This window comes from Camelina sativa, chromosome 13, assembly GCF_030686135.1.
Source record: "Camelina sativa cultivar CO46 ecotype springtype chromosome 13, ASM3068613v1".
Classification (NCBI taxonomy): domain Eukaryota; kingdom Viridiplantae; phylum Streptophyta; class Magnoliopsida; order Brassicales; family Brassicaceae; genus Camelina; species Camelina sativa.
Genome location: NC_141892.1, coordinates 2,477,886 through 2,498,221, shown reverse-complemented (window position 1 = coordinate 2,498,221; position 20,336 = coordinate 2,477,886). Strand labels below are relative to the sequence as shown.

Sequence of the window (20,336 nt, the reverse complement as noted above, 5' to 3'; positions counted from 1 at the left end):
CCTGCACGATTCTTCTTTTTAGGTTGGATTTTGCTTTTCGTCTACTACAAGTACGATCTGGTTAAAATAAAGTTTCATTAATGTTGCTTTCCATGACAAAATGCAACATTGACGATAGATTTGTTAGTTTCTCATATTTGTTGTCTCGTGCAAAGAATGAAAGAAGTTTCTTGCTAATGTACTGTTATGGGATGATATTTATTTTGCTCGGTCGAAATGTGGCGTTGATTAAAAGTGACTAGAAAGAATAATGTTATCGGTCTCTTCGTTTTCCTATTTTATTTTCAATTGGGTGAACTTGCATGGTCGATCATGAGGAAAGCACATTAATTAGTTGCTCACACGAGAGTCGCCTCCCGTTGCCTCAACCAAAGAATAAACAGCTTAAGCTACTCTAATATACACCATAAAACAAAATTTCAGTAAACCATTAAGAATTTGTTTTAATATTTAAAATTACTTATCGTCACTTTTTTTTTTTTTTCGCATACTCATTTATAGTACATAAAATACATAAAAAGTGAAGATGGGCTGATATAAGAAAAGTTAATCAGTCACCGGTCTGGCAGCGTAAGCAGTTGCAAAGGAAACCAAACCCTTGAGAGAGTATTGTTTGTCGCGCCTCATATCCCATGCTTGCATCTATATAACATATCCGAAGCTCTTCACCTAAAAATATGCATGCATTGTTACCATTGAAGTGAAATATGCACACAAAAACAGAGATTTATGCTATTTAGAAAACTCTGTTTTTAAGTATGGAATACCAAACCTTCTTCAACATCGCGTAGAGTGCTCAACCTTGCATCTGCATTCTGCAACCATATTATGTGCGCGTTGGGATCTGTCCACATTCAAACTACTCATCACTTTCTTTTCCACAAACTAGGTGAACATTTTTTTGGGGTCTAATACATGCTGTAGCCGCATAATAGATACGAGTATGAAAACAGTTTCCAGAAAAATTCAGGCAAAGACTCACAAGGATTTGAACTATCTCAGACGATATTATCCACAGAAACAAAACAAAGAAAAACATTGGACCAAGTAGTAAAGAGTAGATTTAAATTCCTGATTAACTCGTGTCAGCAGTGGTATTATTAACTTACAACAATTAGATAGAAGCAGTTGTCGAATGTATACTTTTGGGTTTTCTTCAAAATTCTGTTACAGTTACTTTGCTTGTTTCTGAGTAAAACTTTATTTCATAATGTTCTTTACGCTAACAGTATAACTCTTCTTCTATACAAACCTCTGTTCTAATCTTCTACTTCTACTCTTTTCTCTTACCTTACAATTTCTTCAAAAAAAATTGTAAATTTTCTAACAGGAAAAGATTGCAAGACTCTTTTGCTTATGATGTTGGTACGTTAAAGCATCTCTTAAAAAAGAAAACTTGGCATAAAAAAGAACAGAACAAGTGAAGATGATTACCACAGTCATGATTGTAGAAGGATGGTAGCATATAAACGGCATGGCCAACTGCACCTTCACATTCAACAGAAGCTGCAGCCAATGAAAGAAGGTCTTCGCCACATGAGCCTCCAACCAGATCAATACGAAATGCATTGATACGAATCCGGGCAAGTATAGCCGTATACCACTGTTTTGTTAGAACTTCCAGATGTTAAGGACTGTAAATAGCAAAGAGATAAAAAACATGAACGCAGAAGATAGAATGGATTTGATGTAAAGATATAGCTCCAAGGATACAAGCAACATCGTCATCCTTGAAATTTGCCTTCCTGAAGGCATTCCATAGCAATCCATAACCGTCTTCTATCTGAAACAATAACAATTGAGTGACTACACAGCAACAAACCACACTGTGGAAAGCCATTGAATTCGCCATGAAATTCTTATTACTGATTCATGGCTGACTGTGATGAATACTACAGCGACAAGGTGAGCTACACATTGTGAAATGCATGAACAATAGAAGGAACTCAGGGGGTGTAATATAAAGTCTACATAATTTTCTACTATTAGTGTACTATTTGTCATCCTCAATAACTCACCTTTGAAATCATCGCAGAAGATAAAGCAGCTGGTTGAAGTATGTCAAGACAGTCAGCAGGCAGAGCACCTGATATTATCATACAACACAACCGCTTGACCATAAGCGGGTACTTGAAGTTGTGCGTCCTTCACAAAGATAATAGCTTTTAGTCATTATCAGTCCCAACAAAGATATTAATCAGTACTGTGAATTTCTTATACTACTAAATTACTAATTACCAGAGGAAACATTCAAGGAACCATATCATAGCCATCCACATCAGCAAGAAAAACTAACAGATACCTGAAGCTATGACTTCCTTAGTTTTCCATATTCCATTAAAACTACTATAGTAACAAGAGAGTACTAAGACTGTATAAGACTCGCTCAACAAAGAAACCAGTAAACACGGTTGAGTATATCATACATACCTACAATAATCAACAAAGCTTGACCAATCTGCTCTTGTTTCAACATCATAAAAACCCTGTAAAAAATCATCAAAAATAAACAACCCATGAACTCAAAACTACACGTATGAGGATTATGCATCATCTCTAAAATAAAAGTGATGTGTTAATCCAATTGAAGCATTTCGTCATACACCTTGTAGGCGTTAACTTCAAACACCACAAACCGAATTGGGGAAGCAATCCATTGACATGAAAGCGAATCATACAGCATAGAAATATATTAAAGACAGTAAAAAAAGAAAAAAAAAAACATAACCTTTGAATTCTCTTTGCACTCTTGACTACAATACGAGACTCCACGATCTTGAACTTTCTCAGAACCCATGAGTTTCTTAAGGCAAAGATAGCAAACAGAGTCGAGCGAAACAAAAGAAGGACAAGCTACGACGGGCTTCGCCGTGTGTATGAGATCACCAGCACTGATTCTACGCGTTGCGAAAACAGCACGACCCGCTGACTCAGTGAGTCCGACTCTGATCGGTGGCGGCACGGTCTGAGATCCGTCATCTCGATTCGTCGCAGCAGAGGAATAGAACAACGGAGGCGTCACTGGCTTAAGAAGGCGCGAGAGATAACAACGGCTATAACGAGTTAAAGCTAATCGCGACATTTTTTGCTTTCAATCACAACGAAGAAGGAAACATACAAAGTATATATATATAGTATAGTAGTTTGAAAATAGCCCCACAACTTTAAAATTGAAACAAAAACACCCTTTTACACTTTTCTAATTTAACTTTAGGGAAGTTTGGATATTACAACACTTTTTTTATGTCGTTGTCTCAACATCATTATCTAAAAAGTTGGTAAATGTTTAGAACCGTCTTGTTGTTGTTGGTGGTGAAAATCCATCTTCATCTCTTTAGGAGGAATAAAACAATCAACAGAGAGACCAGGCACGTCGAATGCAACATCTTCTATAGTCCATCTCTCTTCCATTCTAGTCACCGAGATTCCTCCTTTGAGTGTCTCTCCAAATCTCGAGATTAACACATCTGTTCTACCTGAATGCGCGATTACCACTTCACTACATTCGATTGCTCGGTAATCTTCCATCCACGACGACATCGAGGTCTCCCAATATGTTGGCATAGTTCCTGGTATCTGAATCCTGCATACCAAACCAAATTTGGTAAACATCATAGGTCAAATGTTATATAATGTGAATCTAAAAGTTAAACCGATATAATTTTGATTTTGACTCCGGTTTAATATATAAACCCTTACCAAACCAACATTAATTATTTAATTGTTACGTACCTGGTTAAAGAAGAGTCTTCGAGGCAAATTAAGAGGCCACTTTTCTGGCTGAAGTAACCAAATGCGACGTGTTTGATCATCTCAGCAGTAGAGTCACTACGTCTTGATAAATCAATTTGGTCTGTTGATAGCTTGAGGATGAAACAATCCTTCCCATTGATTTCTTTCTCTCCAACGAATTGTGCCGATGAGAAAACTGATGATATTGTTAGAGGATCCAAACCCTGATTGTGTGTTATATATACGTCAATCTTCCCATTAATAGAATTAAGTACATGTATCCTAAGCAATCTCTATATATATACGTTACAAGTTCGAAAACTATGATCAATAATAATAACTAGCAATTCCATACATAGACGTGCATTGATCCTAATTATTACATTTGAACGGGACATTAGATAATGACAAGAAAACCTAAAAAGTATCTATATTAACATTTTTTAAGTACATGGTTTTTGTCTTTTAAGTTTAACTTATTTAATTTGTTTTTATAACAATAATCCCTAAAACAAATAATATTGCAGAGAAACTCAAATACTAAACTTTCTTAAATTGACCAACATTTGTTACATTTATTGCCATAAAATCTTAACAACATCTATACATTCCGATTTTTCCAAAAACAACTCTACCCATTAAATCTCCAAAACTATTTTTATGGATGCTAGAATCTCTCAAATTTAAATGATATACAACAGATTTTCCATAACAAAAGTTTACAATATCTATAATTATATTAACATTAATAAATTTCCTAAACCGAAAATCCAATTATAAAATGTCACATTAAATATGTTGAAAACCCCCATATAATTTGGTTTGTTTTTTATTTTTTGAGGAATTACCAAAAAAATTAAAATTCTATTAATTATCATAAACTATATATCTTGACATGAAAAAATTATAAACTATAAAAATATGCTAATTTGGTAAAACAATTAACATACTTAAACTTGATAAAAAAAACTTATTTTGATTATTTTTTTTTACGCAAAAACTTATTTTGATTTTGGTGAGACGGGTTGGCATTACTCCCATGCATATAGGGAGTTAATAGAATTTTTTTTTAAACACTTTTAGATGTGTTCCAGGAGATAAATGTATTACTAGACTATACATATACCACACGGGTTAAAACCTTGAAAACACTACAAAAATCCTAGACTTTAAATACTTATATTAATTTTATATATTTAAAATTAATAAAACAAAAATAAAATAACAAATAAATATAATATAAATTTTAAAATTTTAAAATTAAAAATATTGTCCCGTGGTGTACCGCGGGTTAAATTCTAGTTGGTTTCATTCCGCTACCTGGTCTGTTTTTAGTATGTAAAAAAATCATATAAAGCAATCACGAGTGATTTAGATTTTGGTTTGTAATCATATCCCATTTACTAATTTGTAATTTAGGTAATGAATATTTTTCTAGAAAATATTCATATTAGTTTGATTATTACTTTTAAACTCGGATATAGTTTTTATATTTGTAATCATGTTACCCTTTCAGACAAAGTTCCGGACCACCACCAAATAACAGCATAGAAAAATACCCCACATGGATGACAATACATGAATAAGAGCAAACATAAAACTTGTTTAGACATATATTTTTAATTAAAGACCGATAAGAGAGGTGTAGTTTTTAACAACGATATAAACAATTATTGCTAACTAGTGATGATGAATGTACCACACATTAAGTAGTAACATATATATACTAATGGTTTTATCCCAAGAATCTAATAATTGTATAAAGTTGGGATTAACTAAGTATCAACTTTTGAATCTCCATCCAACCTTTAAAATCCATTTTTTTTTAAGCGCAAGATAAAGTCAATTAGTAGCACGTGACTAAGGCAAGGCAAAAAGAAAAATCTCATGAGAAAGCTCAAAAAAGCATCTCCCAAAGTGGAATGTCAGATTCAACACCTTCTCTTTTTGCCTATATAGTAAATTAATCAATATACAACTACATGTTTTTTCAGCTTTAACTAGATGCATTTGCTATACTTTAAATCTTGGAACTCTACCCTTACAATATTTACAAGTCCTTTGTCAATCGTTTTATAGATTATGAATATATTTATTCATTTCGAGGATTATTTGATTAAAATGGTCTATTTATCCACAGAAAAAACTTAATCTCTTTTTAAACAAATCAATATTGATGATATGTACTTACTTGTAGAGCACGACGCAAAGGACGTATGGCGCCTTTAGCAGCATGATCGCCGAGCCATGGTGTATAACGCCAAGTTATTTCTCCATCACTACCGGCTGCTACCTTATGCCCGCCACCAACCAACTCGATGAGCCATTTTTCAGGTAGCATTTGCCACATGACGAAGCATCCTTTATGAGACACAGACGAAGCACTACCAACCGAGGGTGAGCTATTAATGTCATTCACCATACTCATTGTTATTTTTCCGGTCACAAAAGTGTTTTTAATTTCTCCTGCAAGTTTCTTGCATCCGGTTGCTGCTGCAAACTGTTGTATTATGTATTGGGCCGATGATGATACCTAATTTAACGAACATAAAAAATGGAATTAGTATGATTTATATGCACATATAAGTATGAATGTGAACCTTTTATTTTCTTTATTAATATGTTAAAGATCATATTGTAAATTATATTAAAACTACGGAAACATGCATGCAATTTTGTTTCTTTAAACAGTAAGCTTTTGGAATATAAACAGATAAGCTTTTTTTTTTTTTTTATCAAACAAACAGATAAGCTATGATTCGGGTTTCTGAAGCAGTGAAGCTTGTACATCACAATATCAATTTAATTTGAGTTTTTTTTTCTCTCTTTATAGTACAAACCATGTATTTCTACTGAACACGAAATAGAATAAGAAACAAACTTATATAATTTAGATCTAAAGACCAGAGGCTCATTATAAAGGGGGAAGGTCTCCTTGAATTATTTATGGATCTCGTGATTGACTCTTGCATTGACTATATATGCTTATTCTTTCTCCTTTTTTTTTTGGTTTACTGTTTTATTATTTTGCAATGTATGTGGTAATTGGGTCGCTTATATTGATATACCAAAGTAGTTGAATCTTGTTGTGTGACACTGACCTATTATTCTCCACAGATTTCGGCAAAACACACATCTACCATGATATCTCTTTTGAATATAAATTAGTAGAGTACTCTATAAATAGATAGATAACATAGCTAGCTTTTCCACCTAGCAATATATATTCTTCTAGTACTTGACTAAACTACAGTTTTGAAAAAGAGGGAACTATACTAAAAAATTAAATTAAAGCCAATAAATCTTGTAAATAAGTGTATTTATCTTCTGAAATTAAAAGACATGTGAAGATATTTTAACAAATACCCGCAAATTTCCATTTTTAATAATATAAAAGGTTTGCATATGTTATGTTTTCATAAAGGTTTCCACTGAGAAAATAGTATACCAACAAACCCATTTATAAGGAGGTGTCAACTGTCGTCAGGTGATGGATAAAACTTAAATGTCAGATTAATACTAGTACTCACCATTAAAAGCATGTCCGAAAACGTTTGATCTAAATTAATACCAAAGATGACGACAAAAATAATATACGAAAATATTTCGAATGCGAAATGATAAAAATGATAGCCCTATACAAAAAAAGATCAGTAAACTAATCCAATTTAATGCACCCACCAAAGTTATAGTATAGTATTCTTTTGTTATAGAAAAAAGTCGTCGAAATAGATGAATTTCATATACGTATGGAGTTGTTTATGTAAGGGAAGGCGTATAAGAAATACCTGGTGGAGAGAGATTTTGGAGAGAGGAGGGACAGGGAAGAGAGGACAACCCATAACACTGAGAAGAAGCTTCATATCAGGTTTTTTGGGGAAGACGATGATCTGCAAATGTGTTTTTATCCATTTCTTCCATGATTTGGATCTAGTTGATCTTCTTCCTCTTTCTTCTTCTTGTTCTTGCTCATCCGTTGGTTCTTCCATCAATGGTGCTAATCTCTGCATTCTCTCTCTATTTTTTTTTCTTTCTTTTGGGGGTTCTTTCTTTCTTTCTCTCACTTTGTACTTACGCAGCTTATAGGTTATAGCCCTTTAGTGCGTTTTTGTTCACCTTTCGTTTTCTTTGTTTGCTAATTATTTGTTATTATTTGTTATTTTTCTTTCTCTCTCTTGGTGGAAAAGTTGTATTGACATAGGTCGTCACCATTTTTCCTTTTCTATATCACCTTTTATTTTGAGTTATCTTTTCATGTTTCGATAACCGGAAAAAGTCATACCAAAACCTATACTAATCATCAAGTGAGTTAGCTATCAAGTCATAACTTCACATTGAGTGTCTCTATGATTTTATATGATCTACATTAACCTTATAAGAAATTGGCTCGTCGCCCATGAAATCGTTTGGAATCTCCAAGTAGTAGATATAATAAAGTTTCTACCTACCCAAACTGCACTAATTTATTTACTTTTTTTTTTTTTTTACTAATTCATTTACTTTGTTATTTCTGTACGTCAATTTTGTGTTTAACATTTCTAAACAATACAAAGTTGTAAAATGAACTTCAAAGTTCAAACTAATAATTATTATTTTTTTGCTAGAAACTTAATTCACTATTTCAAAAAGAACAATTTTACAACAAGTTTTTTTCTTTATTTATAGTAGTTCTCACTAACACCAAGTGTAACCTTAGCTCAACAAGTGTATGATCCAATACAAACTTCACTGAATTTGACAAAAGTGAAACGCTTGAAATTCCCAATTTTTTATGCAAGATGGTATTAAAATTCAAAAGTTTGGTCAGGTGAAGATGAAAGTAAAAGGGACGCAATGAGAGGTGACTTGTCCACGTCATTTATCCGGTTAGACTTAACATTTTTAGTCCATTGGGATTGATGATTTAATTCCCTGCTTAGAATTTTTGTAATATATAGTTCGGCGGTCATCTCACAAATGAGACAAAAAAGCAGATAACTTGGATAAATCAAGTCGATTGATGATGACGCAAGTTTAACCTAGTCTTAATTACTTCCATCTTTGATGATGATGGAGAGTTAAGTTTGATTATAAGGATAGAATTAAAAAAAAAGTAATCATAGATTCATAATAAGCAACTTCATTCAAGTTCTAAAATTTTAGCTCACCAGAATTGATATATTGAATTTTTTATTTACATATTGAGAATATAGCTAAAGCTCTATCCAAGAAAGTATTTTTTCTTTTTTCGGTTAACTAATTAATTAAGTGATTAATCTTCACCATTAAAAAAATATAACTAAACATTCTATATAACACCACCCACCGGTCTTATTTATGAATTTGAGAACGAGGTACATACACCCAATGTATTTGGTACAAGAGTAAATTTGGAATGAATTGACAAATCTGAAATTAGATAACCATTTTGATAAAGATTGTGGTTTCCCCTAAACCAAACTCAATTACTCGCTCTTTGGAATTTGTGGATTCTTAGCATTTTTTTCTTTAAAAAGTAAGATAATAAATTCCTAAAAATATTTCAAAATAATCATCTGGACACCATTGTAACCATCATTGGTAAATTGAGTGGAAGTGCCCCAAAATCCATGCTCTTGAAATTTCTCCAAAAGCAGTCCACACAACAAAAACAACTTGAATTTGAGTATCCTCACAAAAAAACATTGATGGCAGTAGGTAATTTTGACAGTTTTTGGAGCAAAAGCCGTTCATCTTAACAAATTTTGAATGATCATCTTCTTGATTCATTATTTCGTAATCGAATTACTGATACATAAATTCTTAATCACGTGATTGGAGAGACAAAGGAAAAGAATCTAATGGCGTAATTAAAGAGGCGTAATTAAAGATGCAAAATGAAAAGAATTTAGAGGAAAAACAATAAAATGGCCTTTAGATTTGGTTAGACTTAAAAAACTAATTTTTGTGATTTGTTTTCTTTCAGCTAAAGTTAACATTCGATTTAAGATGCATATACTATAAAAAGGTTTTCTGGTTAAATAAAATTTTTATATTCGTTAGATAATATCATATATTTAGTTAAATTACTTAGGTAAAATGCCATTTTCTTAGTGCCCAACTAAAGAATTAAAGAAACACATGAACAACAAATATGCGGCTTACTTAAAAAGCCCAGTTCTGTCAAGGCCCAAGTTAAAAAAGAGATGTCTTGTTTTCCTTTTTTTCATTATTTAATTTAGGCCTGGGCATAAAAACCGTACTCGAATATCCAACCCGGAATCCGACCCGAAAACTGGGTTCGGGTTGGGTACGAGTTTGCCTATAAAACCCTATTGGGTTCTATTTTCTAATACTCGTGAGTTCGGATTAGGGTCGGGTAATACCCGGTACCCGTTTGGATACCCATTAAACCCGAACATATAAACATATTTATAATATTTATCATTAATATAATGCAATTACCCCAAAATTATGATTATAATTTTGAATATTTCATTTAGTTTTATACCTAAATATCAAAAATAATCAAAATATCTAAAATATTTTGTTATGTAAGTCAAAATTTAACTAAATTTATTTAAATTTAATTATATGTTTTCGGGTACCCGGTAGTTCGGGTACTAATCGGGTTCTAAAATTTGTAACCCAAACCGACCTGAACCCGATAGTACCCAAACTGAACCGAACCCATATATCTAAAAATACCCAATGGGTTCTATTTTTCTAAACCCGTTTACCCGAACCCGAATGGGTAATACCCGAACCCGAACGGGTTATCTGAATGCCCAACCCTAATTTAATTGTCCTTTTTTTTACTTCCTCCGTTTCAAAATATAGGATGTTTTAAACAGAGCACGCAGATTCAGAAGTCTTTACTTTTAACAAATTCAACCAATCAGAAACAATACTAAATAATATAATATACTAAACTAATCTAAAAGTTGCATTGAAATTTGTATTTTTTTGTGACAAAGATTCTTTTTTGTTCATAGCAAATTTAGCAACACGTATTTATCTTTATAAAAGTAAAAACATCATATATCTCAGTTAATTTATTTGGTTTTATGGGGAAAAAAGAAGTAAATTGGCAGAAAAATCAAAACAATAATATTAGTACGAAACTTAAGAAAAACAAAAGAGCAAAGAAGTCCCACGACGTCAGGTGGGATAATACATAATCTTTCCAAGCAGCCACGTCTAACGTGTTTTTGTGTGACAGTAGCACCGTAAGGCTTTTACGTGTCGCTTTCTCATTGGTCTGTCTCGTTTGATAGACCCAACCTCGGAGAAATTATAAATCTGAGACCGTATAGTGTAAAATTACATTAATGACCCTTTAAATTATCGAAAATATCAGAATAAATCATATATCGAAGCGGAGAAGGAGTAAGAATGAGCGATTGTATTTTCTCGTTATAGTCACTTTGTGCCTTGTCTTTGATTTTTCTCTGTATCGTCGGTCTCTCTCTTTTTTGCGTTTCTCGATCCCACCGTCTAACCCTTCTCCGGCCAATGACTATGATGACTCCGCCTCCCGTTGATGTAATCTCCGATTCTTCATTCTCTATGTCCCTTGTTAATTCGTTGTTCCCCCCCCCTTCGTCGCTCGTTGTGTATCCGCGCTTGAATCTGCTTCTGATTGATTCTGTAGCTGATCGCTTCGGTGTTTTTTTTGTTTGGCTTTGATTTGAATTTGAAGCGGTTGAATCGTCTTGCAGATGCTGCGATTTTTGTTTTGTTTTTTTGGTGTGTTAGTCTTAGTGATTGTGGTTTGTATTTTTGTTCGTTTTGATCACCGTAGGGCGAGATTAGGGTTTTTTTTTTTGGGTATATGTTCTTAGTTTCTGATTATGTTTGTTTTTAATGTTTTCGCAGCAGCCAGAAGATGAGGAGATGCTTGTGCCGAATTCAGATTTGGTCGACGGTCCTGCTCAGCCCATGGAAGGTAAGATTTTCGTTGTTTGATTCAATTTGTTACGCTGCTTCAATTTCTCGTATCCTTGTGCTTCGGATTGGGTGGAATCGATGAGATAGAGCTTTTGGATATTAGGCTGCAGTGTTACAGTACTTAGGGTTTTGTCAAATTTTCCTGCTGTTTATATTTTTTAATCAACAGTTGATGCATTTGTAGTTACCCAACCTGAGACTGCCGTGAGTACTGTGGAGAACCAGCCAGCTGAGGATCCTCCTAGTCTGAAATTCACGTGGACTGTCTCAAATTTCTCTAGGCAAAACACAAGGAAGCATTACTCTGAAGTATTTGTCGTTGGAGGTTACAAATGGTAATACGGTGTACCTACCTTTAGTGTACTTCCTTGTTGCAATTGTTTTATTAAATTGCATTTTGATTTGTTGACACCATTTTGGATTTGCTTGTGCAGGCGCATATTAATTTTCCCAAAAGGGAACAATGTCGACCATTTGTCCATGTACTTGGATGTTTCTGATGCTGCGAGTTTGCCCTACGGTTGGAGCAGATATGCTCAGTTCAGTTTGGCTGTAGTGAATCAAATCCACACCAGATATACCATTAGAAAAGGTACTTGTAATTTATTAATGATGTTCATATAAACGCTGGATTTTGCGTGCATGCATGCGCATATACTATGCACAGGAAAATAATGTTTTGCGTACGTTGAAATAAATTTTGTTATTACTGTCTTTAGCTTTACCTGAATGCGGAGTGTGAAAATCAAACATATTCCTGTTATGCACCCTTTTATTATTTTATCAGACTGAAATATCTTCCTTGTTTCTGGCGAACTTGGTATATCATATTGTAGCTGTAAGTGACCTTGGTGATACAAGTTTTTCACTGACATTATGGTTCCTATTGTTATGCAGAGACGCAACATCAGTTCAATGCAAGAGAAAGTGATTGGGGATTTACATCATTCATGCCTCTTAGTGAACTCTATGATCCTAGTAGAGGATATTTAGTGAATGATACTGTTTTGGTTGAAGCTGAAGTCGCTGTACGTAAGGTTCTTGATTACTGGTCATATGACTCTAAAAAAGAGACTGGTTTTGTTGGGCTCAAGAACCAAGGTGCAACTTGTTACATGAATTCTCTCTTACAGACACTATACCACATACCTTACTTCAGAAAGGTTAGATTCGCTTTTGTTTTTCCTCCAGTTTATGAAATTCTACGGTTCTCACTGAAGTCTAAACCAGACGACTGAATTTTGCATGTTGCTTGTAGGCTGTATACCACATGCCGACAACTGAGAATGATGCACCCACAGCAAGTATACCTTTGGCTCTCCAAAGTTTGTTTTACAAGCTCCAATATAATGACACTAGTGTTGCAACAAAAGAGCTGACAAAGTCGTTTGGTTGGGATACATATGATTCTTTCATGCAACATGATGTGCAAGAACTCAATCGAGTTCTCTGCGAAAAGCTTGAGGACAAAATGAAGGTAATTTTTCTTTTGTTGTTAGGCCGTGATTTACTTCTCAGTTGGTGTTTCTTGTTTTGAGCGTTTTTTAATCCTTTTTTATAGGGAACTGTTGTGGAGGGAACAATACAACAGCTATTTGAGGGCCACCATATGAATTATATTGAGTGCATAAATGTAGATTTCAAATCTACTCGGAAAGAATCATTTTACGGTATAGTAATATACAATATCACTATTCGTCTTATTCTATTTATACAGTTACAGTCTTTTGTCTTATTCTATTTATACAATTGCATTCTGTTGTCTTTTTCTATCACGTCAACCTTATTATAATGTTCTTATCTTATGGCAGATCTTCAGCTAGATGTTAAAGGCTGCAAGGATGTTTATGCTTCTTTTGACAAGTATGTTGAGGTTGAACGTCTTGAAGGAGACAACAAATATCATGCAGAAGGACATGGTTTACAGGTCGGTTGTTTTCACTCTTTCTTTTTCATTTTGGGTATGGGTAAGTGATTAACAACAGGCTTATTTGGGTATCTAGCAACTCTTTTCTCACCTTTACTATTCTGCATACTAAAAAGTGTGGATATTTCATAATGAGAGAGTTTTACGGAGCAACCTAAACTAGGAGATATTGTGAAACCTTTGTTAAGTAGTATTGTCCTCTAAGCCAACTTAAATAACTACAGGCGAAGCTGTTACTATGACAAATGCAGTCCCCTTATCTAGTCTTATTCTGGGGGAATTTGATGTCTTTGGTTTCAGGATGCAAAAAAAGGTGTTCTTTTCATTGACTTTCCACCGGTTCTTCAACTCCAGCTCAAGAGGTTTGAATATGACTTTATGAGGGACACCATGGTGAAGGTTAGTATTTGAATTCACATGCGCCTACGAAGTGAACTTGTGGTTGTGACTATGAATTATACTTTCGCGTTTGGTGATTCTTGGATTTGGGAGTGCTGATGTAGCTTTTATTGATAGATAAATGATCGGTATGAGTTCCCTCTTGAACTGGATCTTGATAGAGAAAATGGAAAGTATCTATCCCCTGATGCTGACAGGAGTGTCCGCAACCTTTATACTCTTCACAGGTATATATTTTTTCTTTTGATCTTTCGATTCAGATGTAGTGAATTCCTCAGGAGGTTGCATTCACAGATTATTTTCTCTATAAAATGCCACCGTTAATTATGTGTTATGACGTCTTGCGAATTAGTATTTGTGTGATTATCTGCTAGGTCTTCTCAAGGAATCTGCTGTACGTAGCTAAAATTTACATCTGTACATGCACAGTTGATTATTATTTTAGGAGTGAAAGATATATAAAAATGTTATCATTTTATTTGGTTGCTGTTGTATTTTCCTGTTTGACCTGCTAGCTGTTATTTGTCTGCAGTGTCTTAGTTCATAGTGGAGGAGTACATGGTGGGCACTATTACGCTTTTATAAGGCCTACGCTCTCAGATCAGTGGTATGCATCATACTATCGTCGAAATGACATCCGTGGTTTTTTTTACTCAAACAAGTTTTATATTTTGGGAGCTACGAAGTAGTTGAATTTGAAGAGTAATTTAGCAATCTTATGCTGATGTTATTCTCAAAGTCACACTTTTGTGCAGTTCTCCCAAATCATGTTTGTGAAATATTTCTCATAAACTAGTTAAAACTTCTACTTTTCAGGTATAAATTTGATGATGAACGAGTAACCAAGGAAGATTTGAAAAGGGCATTGGAGGAGCAATATGGTGGTGAAGAAGAGGTTGCATTTTCTTACTCCATTTTCTATGATTTGCACCCCAATCTCAATTGCTCTTTGCTGACATATTTGCTTTGGTGTCTTTGCAGCTCCCACAGACTAATCCTGGTTTCAATAACCCTCCTTTCAAATTCACAAAGTACTCAAATGCATACATGCTTGTATACATCCGGGACAGTGACAAAGATAAAATAATCTGCAACGTTGATGAGAAAGACATAGCAGAACATTTAAGGGTAATTTTTTGTGTGGCATCTTCATAGTAATTTATTTGCGTCTTGGTTTTACCTGATCTGTCATTACATTTTGACAGGTGAGGCTGAAGAAAGAACAAGAAGAAAAGGAAGATAAAAGAAGATACAAGGCACAAGCTCACCTATTTACGATAATCAAGGTTTGTTTTTCTTATTTACTTACGCCTGATAGTATGCTTTGGAATGTTTCAGAGTCTAGTTTCTCGTTACTAATATAATCTAACATTATAGGTTGCAAGAGATGAAGATCTTAAGGAACAGATTGGGAAGGATATATATTTTGATCTTGTGAATCATGACAAAGTTCGCAGTTTCCGGATCCAGAAACAGACACCATTTCAACAATTTAAGGTACTTGCCTGGGTATCTTATATTTCCCGTTTCCAAAACGGGAAGAAATTACAACTATTGATGAAATGGGGTATGTGAAAACGGTAATTCTGGTAACTCGATTTTGCCTTGAAAGACGAAGAACAATTGATCTGGATTTCAGGGAAATTTTTTAAATTGCTGCTAACTAGAAAGTTCTTTATGTACTATAAACTTGAACAATCGTTGATCTTCAATTTTATGATAATACAGGAGGAGGTAGCCAAAGAATTTGGAATACCTGTTCAGTTACAAAGGTTCTGGATTTGGGCAAAGCGACAAAATCATACATATCGTCCCAATCGCCCCCTTACGCCTCAGGAAGAATTACAACCGGTACTTTAATCCTTTTCAATGCTATTCATGCACATAGTTTGCCTCTTTCTTCTGGACTACGAGTATATATTGAATTAATACTATAGCTATTATAGAATCTGATCATCTACTACCTTTTGATTTTCTATATTTACATCTGATTTCCCAGTTCCAAGTATTTTGGAACCTGTTATATCTTTAGATCAGAATTCTCAGTACAGTTTGTCTGTCTGTTTTGAAATGAATTTCCCTTGTTTATTATACCGGTAACTTTATTTTCGAAATGTTGGAATTATGTTAGAGTCCTGTACTAATAACTTTATATATGTCACGTACTAATGCGTTTTGAAAAATTGTTTTTGTAGGTTGGACAAATAAGAGAAGCATCTAACAAGGCAAACACCGCAGAACTGAAGCTTTTTCTGGAAGTAGAGCACCTGGTAAGAACTCCTGGTTGCAAAGTTTAATTGTTGAGACCTGTATCAATTAAAGAAAAACAGAAGCTAATTGATCTACAGAGAAGATGAGCTTTTTTTGTAACTAATTCTTTAATAATGCAGGATTTACGTCCTATCCCTCCTCCTGAAAAATCAAAAGAAGATATTCTTCTTTTCTTTAAGCTTTATGACCCCGAGAAGGCAGTATTAAGGTAATATTATTTCCCTCTTATTTATTCTCTCTGGCTTCTATATAAAGTGGTATACCACTACTTAAGGAACAATTATTCTACGAGAACGAGATCCTTCTTCCCTTTTTTATGTGATCAGAAGAGTTCTAACCGTTTTCTCTTCTTTTGTCCCTTTCTTTAATCCACTAGACCTTGTTTTCTTTTTTACCATTTTTAAAAATATTTTTCTTGTACTACCAGCTATGCTGGCAGGCTTATGGTGAAAAGTTCCAGTAAGCCTATGGATATAACTGGAAAGCTGAATGAAATGGTTGGCTTTGCTCCTGATGAAGAAATAGAACTTTTTGAGGTTTGCAGCTGCTGGTGCCTCTTAACATTTTTGTTTATGGTTATTTTTTATGTTATTTAACAGTTTTTGGGGCTTATTACAGGAAATCAAGTTTGAACCTTGTGTTATGTGCGAACACTTGGATAAGAAAACTTCATTCAGATTGTGTCAAGTAATGTTTCACTTGTATCTACCGAATCTTTCAGTCTCTTTTCTCTTTGGTGACATTTGTGTTTCTTGCTAGCAGATCGAAGATGGAGATATCATTTGCTTCCAGAAACCTCTAGTTAACAAGGAAATTGAATGCCGATACCCAGCTGTGCCTTCGTTTCTTGAATATGTTCAGAATAGACAGGTATAATTTACTTAGTACTGTTCCTTAATGAAACCTTGGTAGAGGTAGACTAAGAATAATTCTCTAATGATAAGCTTTATGAAGTAGCAATAAGTTTTTTTTAATTATTAAGGCTGCACTGGTAGAGTGGTCTCAATTTTACTTGTCAAAATATTTTATCATCAGAGCAAAATGTCTGTTGATGTTGTGCAATCCTTAATCTGAGCATCGTGTTTTCATAGCAAATTTGAGGATGTTCTGTGAAATTGTTTCTAGCTGGCATGTTTGGTTGGCGACTAACTATTTTCGATTTGTAATTTTGTAGCTGGTCCGGTTTCGTGCGCTGGAAAAACCTAAAGAAGATGAGTTTGTTCTGGAGTTGTAAGTACCTCTATAAACGAATTTGTTTCAAGTTGATTTCAGTGAAATTTCATAATTATTTTTCTTTAGGTCGAAGCTGTTTACTTATTTCATAATTATTTTTTCCTTAGGTCGAAGCTGCACACTTATGACGATGTCGTGGAAAGAGTGGCTGAGAAACTTGCTCTTGACGATGCATCCAAACTTAGGCTCACATCTCACAATTGCTATTCTCAGCAACCCAAGCCTCAGCCTATCAAATACCGTGGAGTAGACCATTTGTCAGATATGTTAGTTCACTACAATCAGGTAATTGACGCGAAGTTCATTATCCTTTATTTTTTTTTCTTACTGTATAATAAATCTTTGCTTATTCGATTTTTTTTTTGGTCAGACGTCGGACATTTTGTATTATGAAGTTCTGGACATTCCTCTTCCAGAATTGCAAGGTCTTAAAACCTTAAAAGTTGCTTTCCATCATGCCACGAAGGAAGAAGTATGTGTAGACTATCATTTGTGATTCATAGTCTTCATTTGAATATTTTATTCAACTTTCAAGCCTTTTAACCATCACTCTACAGGTAGTAATCCACAATATCAGACTACCTAAACAAAGCACGGTCGGAGATGTTATTAATGAACTTAAAACAAAGGTGGGTCAATTTAGCTGCAACTTCTCTGTCAAATGGCTTGTTTAGTTTTGTAAATAGTATTCAATCGTCCTTATTGATCTGTGGATTGTCTATATATCACTGAGAGGACCACGTTAAATTAACAATCCACTGATATTGAAGGCTCAAAATTCACATCCAGATTATTGGGCATCTTTTACTGACCTCCATATTTGTTGCGGAGAAAATTTCGATTTCCGGGCTATAGATTTTAATAAGTTTTTCAATAATGTTACTCATTTGACCTTATGCAAGTAAATCTAAGGTCTATGCCTAAATCAGGTGGAGCTTTCGCATCCGGATGCAGAACTGAGATTGCTTGAGGTGTTTTACCACAAAATCTACAAGGTAACGAACGACTTTCGTATCTTTACATTATCGTCAATGTTGTTATGAACCTAAAGATGATGGCTTCTTGTCTATCGTATCTCCTGAAGAAAGTTTTGCAACCCTCCAAAGTATTATGAACATTAATCCGATGTGTTTATATGCCTTGCAGATTTTCCCATCAACTGAAAGAATTGAGAATATAAATGACCAGTACTGGACTTTACGAGCTGAGGAGGTATGTTACTAGGCTGCGCCTTCTTTTTCTCTTCCTTCCATCATCACAGTTTTTTGGTATTTTTTTAAGTCTTAATGGTATCACTGTTCATTAGTTATGTCTTCTAAGTATACTAGTAGATTTGTTTCCCTGTGATCTCAGAATGCAATTCGTTTTCAAAGTCAAATTAAAAGAAAGGGATGTGATAGTCTTATTCCATGGATGTGTTATATTCTTAGCACACTAGATCAGAATGCTTGAGGCGGATAGTATGTGTGTCTGGGGATTATGAAACAGTTTGATATGTCGTCAAGAACATTTCGTAGCCGATTGTTTTAATATCTTATGCAAGTTGTCCCTGGTTTTTAATCCATCCTTCAGAGATGTTGACTTATGCTCTCCTTACTCTCAGATTCCAGAAGAAGAGAAGAACATCGGTCCTAATGATCGCTTAATTCTTGTGTACCACTTTGCTAAGGAAACTGGACAAAATCAGGTGAAAATCAGTTGTCAAGTTTTTGTTATGTAACTTTTATAAGAGTTTTAGTCCCTTATGGGGAGTGTGGCAAAGGGTCTTATCAATTTTTTTTTCCCTCAGCAAGTGCAAAACTTTGGTGAACCCTTCTTCCTGGTAATCCATGAAGGTGAAACTCTTGAAGAAATCAAGAACCGCATCCAAAAGAAGCTTCATGTATCCGATGAGGACTTTGCCAAGGTATGTACGATTGAGTATCGATCAAAGCTAAATCTCTGTTTGGGGGAAACGGTACAATTATTAATATTTCATTCATATGTAGTGGAAGTTTGCGTTTATGTCAATGGGGCGTCCAGAGTACTTGCAGGACACAGATGTTGTTTATAATCGATTCCAGGTTCTTACTTTCTCCTCCAATTTTCTAGAAAAGCTCATGCTAATATCTAAGATCTAACATTTCCGTCTTCGGATTGAAAATGGTAAAACAGAGAAGAGATGTCTATGGTGCTTTTGAGCAGTACCTCGGGTTGGAACACACTGACACTACTCCTAAGAGGGCTTATGCTGCAAACCAGGTAAAACTTTCTTATAGTTATTACTTATTAGATACATTTGCCTAAACCAAAGTCCTACTTTTGTTAAAATTTTCTTTTTTCTTTTTTGTTTTGTCCATGTAGAACCGACACGCATATGAGAAGCCGGTGAAAATATACAATTAGCCCCCAACAAAAGAATGAAAGACACAATTGTCAGCGAGACATTGTGGGAGCAACGTTGGACCAAGGCATTGATTGGACCAATGCATCAAAATAAGGAGAGGGAAAGAGCTGAGTGTGAGGGTGTGATGGATGACCGTAGGATGTTGTAGAGAATTTGGTCTGATAGGGTTTTGGGTTGCGCATTTGATAATGTGTTTTCTATTTTTTTCGTGCTTCAATACTTTGTGTTAATATATGGAATGTGTGAAGACCATTGGCACATGCAACTTTTCTTTGAAACAAAAAAAACGGAAGCCCGTCGCTTGGATTCGGGAGCGCAGTTTGGCTTTCAGAGTTTATAGAATACCGAAACATTTGTAATTCTAGAGATTGGGGGCTTAAGAAGATTTTTTGACTGGGGATTGTATTCTTTTTGCAGTTTTCCAATTATTATTGTTTTTGCTTTGCCTAAATCATTTGGAGCTAGGTTTACAGCTCTGCA

The 20,336-nt window shown here is 34.4% G+C and overlaps 3 protein-coding genes across 5 annotated transcripts; 1 reads left to right on the top strand and 2 right to left on the bottom strand.

Annotated features, from left to right (window-relative positions):
• Positions 1 to 407: 407 nt before the first annotated feature.
• On the bottom strand, positions 408 to 3,160 carry LOC104734675 (histone-lysine N-methyltransferase ATXR4). Its single transcript, XM_010454301.2, has 7 exons — positions 2,729 to 3,160; positions 2,431 to 2,486; positions 2,019 to 2,145; positions 1,714 to 1,783; positions 1,435 to 1,617; positions 773 to 844; positions 408 to 669 (listed from the first exon to the last, which is right to left on the bottom strand). The coding sequence occupies exons 1-7, from the start codon at positions 3,080 to 3,082 to the stop codon at positions 551 to 553; spliced, it is 981 nt and encodes a 326-aa protein (XP_010452603.1). The 5' UTR covers positions 3,083 to 3,160; the 3' UTR covers positions 408 to 550.
• Positions 3,107 to 8,128, bottom strand: LOC104734674 (uncharacterized). The gene is made up of 4 exons (XM_010454300.3): positions 7,521 to 8,128; positions 5,924 to 6,265; positions 3,733 to 3,956; positions 3,107 to 3,583 (listed from the first exon to the last, which is right to left on the bottom strand). The coding sequence occupies exons 1-4, from the start codon at positions 7,740 to 7,742 to the stop codon at positions 3,268 to 3,270; spliced, it is 1,104 nt and encodes a 367-aa protein (XP_010452602.2). The 5' UTR covers positions 7,743 to 8,128; the 3' UTR covers positions 3,107 to 3,267.
• Positions 8,129 to 10,897: 2,769 nt separating this feature from the next.
• On the top strand, positions 10,898 to 20,307 carry LOC104734673 (ubiquitin C-terminal hydrolase 12). 3 transcript variants are annotated; one of them, XM_010454297.3, is made up of 32 exons: positions 10,898 to 11,235; positions 11,569 to 11,638; positions 11,825 to 11,975; positions 12,075 to 12,232; positions 12,538 to 12,803; positions 12,899 to 13,117; positions 13,202 to 13,310; positions 13,452 to 13,567; positions 13,868 to 13,966; positions 14,084 to 14,193; positions 14,499 to 14,573; positions 14,783 to 14,861; positions 14,948 to 15,094; positions 15,172 to 15,252; positions 15,344 to 15,463; positions 15,695 to 15,817; positions 16,162 to 16,236; positions 16,357 to 16,445; positions 16,665 to 16,773; positions 16,856 to 16,924; positions 17,000 to 17,107; positions 17,412 to 17,467; positions 17,578 to 17,755; positions 17,841 to 17,942; positions 18,028 to 18,099; positions 18,400 to 18,465; positions 18,617 to 18,682; positions 19,074 to 19,157; positions 19,260 to 19,376; positions 19,459 to 19,533; positions 19,625 to 19,711; positions 19,814 to 20,307. In XM_010454297.3, the coding sequence occupies exons 1-32, from the start codon at positions 11,206 to 11,208 to the stop codon at positions 19,853 to 19,855; spliced, it is 3,348 nt and encodes a 1,115-aa protein (XP_010452599.2). In that variant the 5' UTR covers positions 10,898 to 11,205; the 3' UTR covers positions 19,856 to 20,307. The 3 variants fall into 3 exon arrangements, with proteins under 3 accessions (XP_010452599.2, XP_010452601.2, XP_087337795.1); XM_010454299.3 differs by having other exon boundaries at positions 11,016 to 11,235; positions 11,572 to 11,638; XM_087481669.1 differs by lacking the exons at positions 19,074 to 19,157; positions 19,260 to 19,376; positions 19,459 to 19,533; positions 19,625 to 19,711; positions 19,814 to 20,307 and having other exon boundaries at positions 11,021 to 11,235; positions 18,617 to 18,694.
• The last annotated feature ends 29 nt before the right edge of the window (positions 20,308 to 20,336 follow it).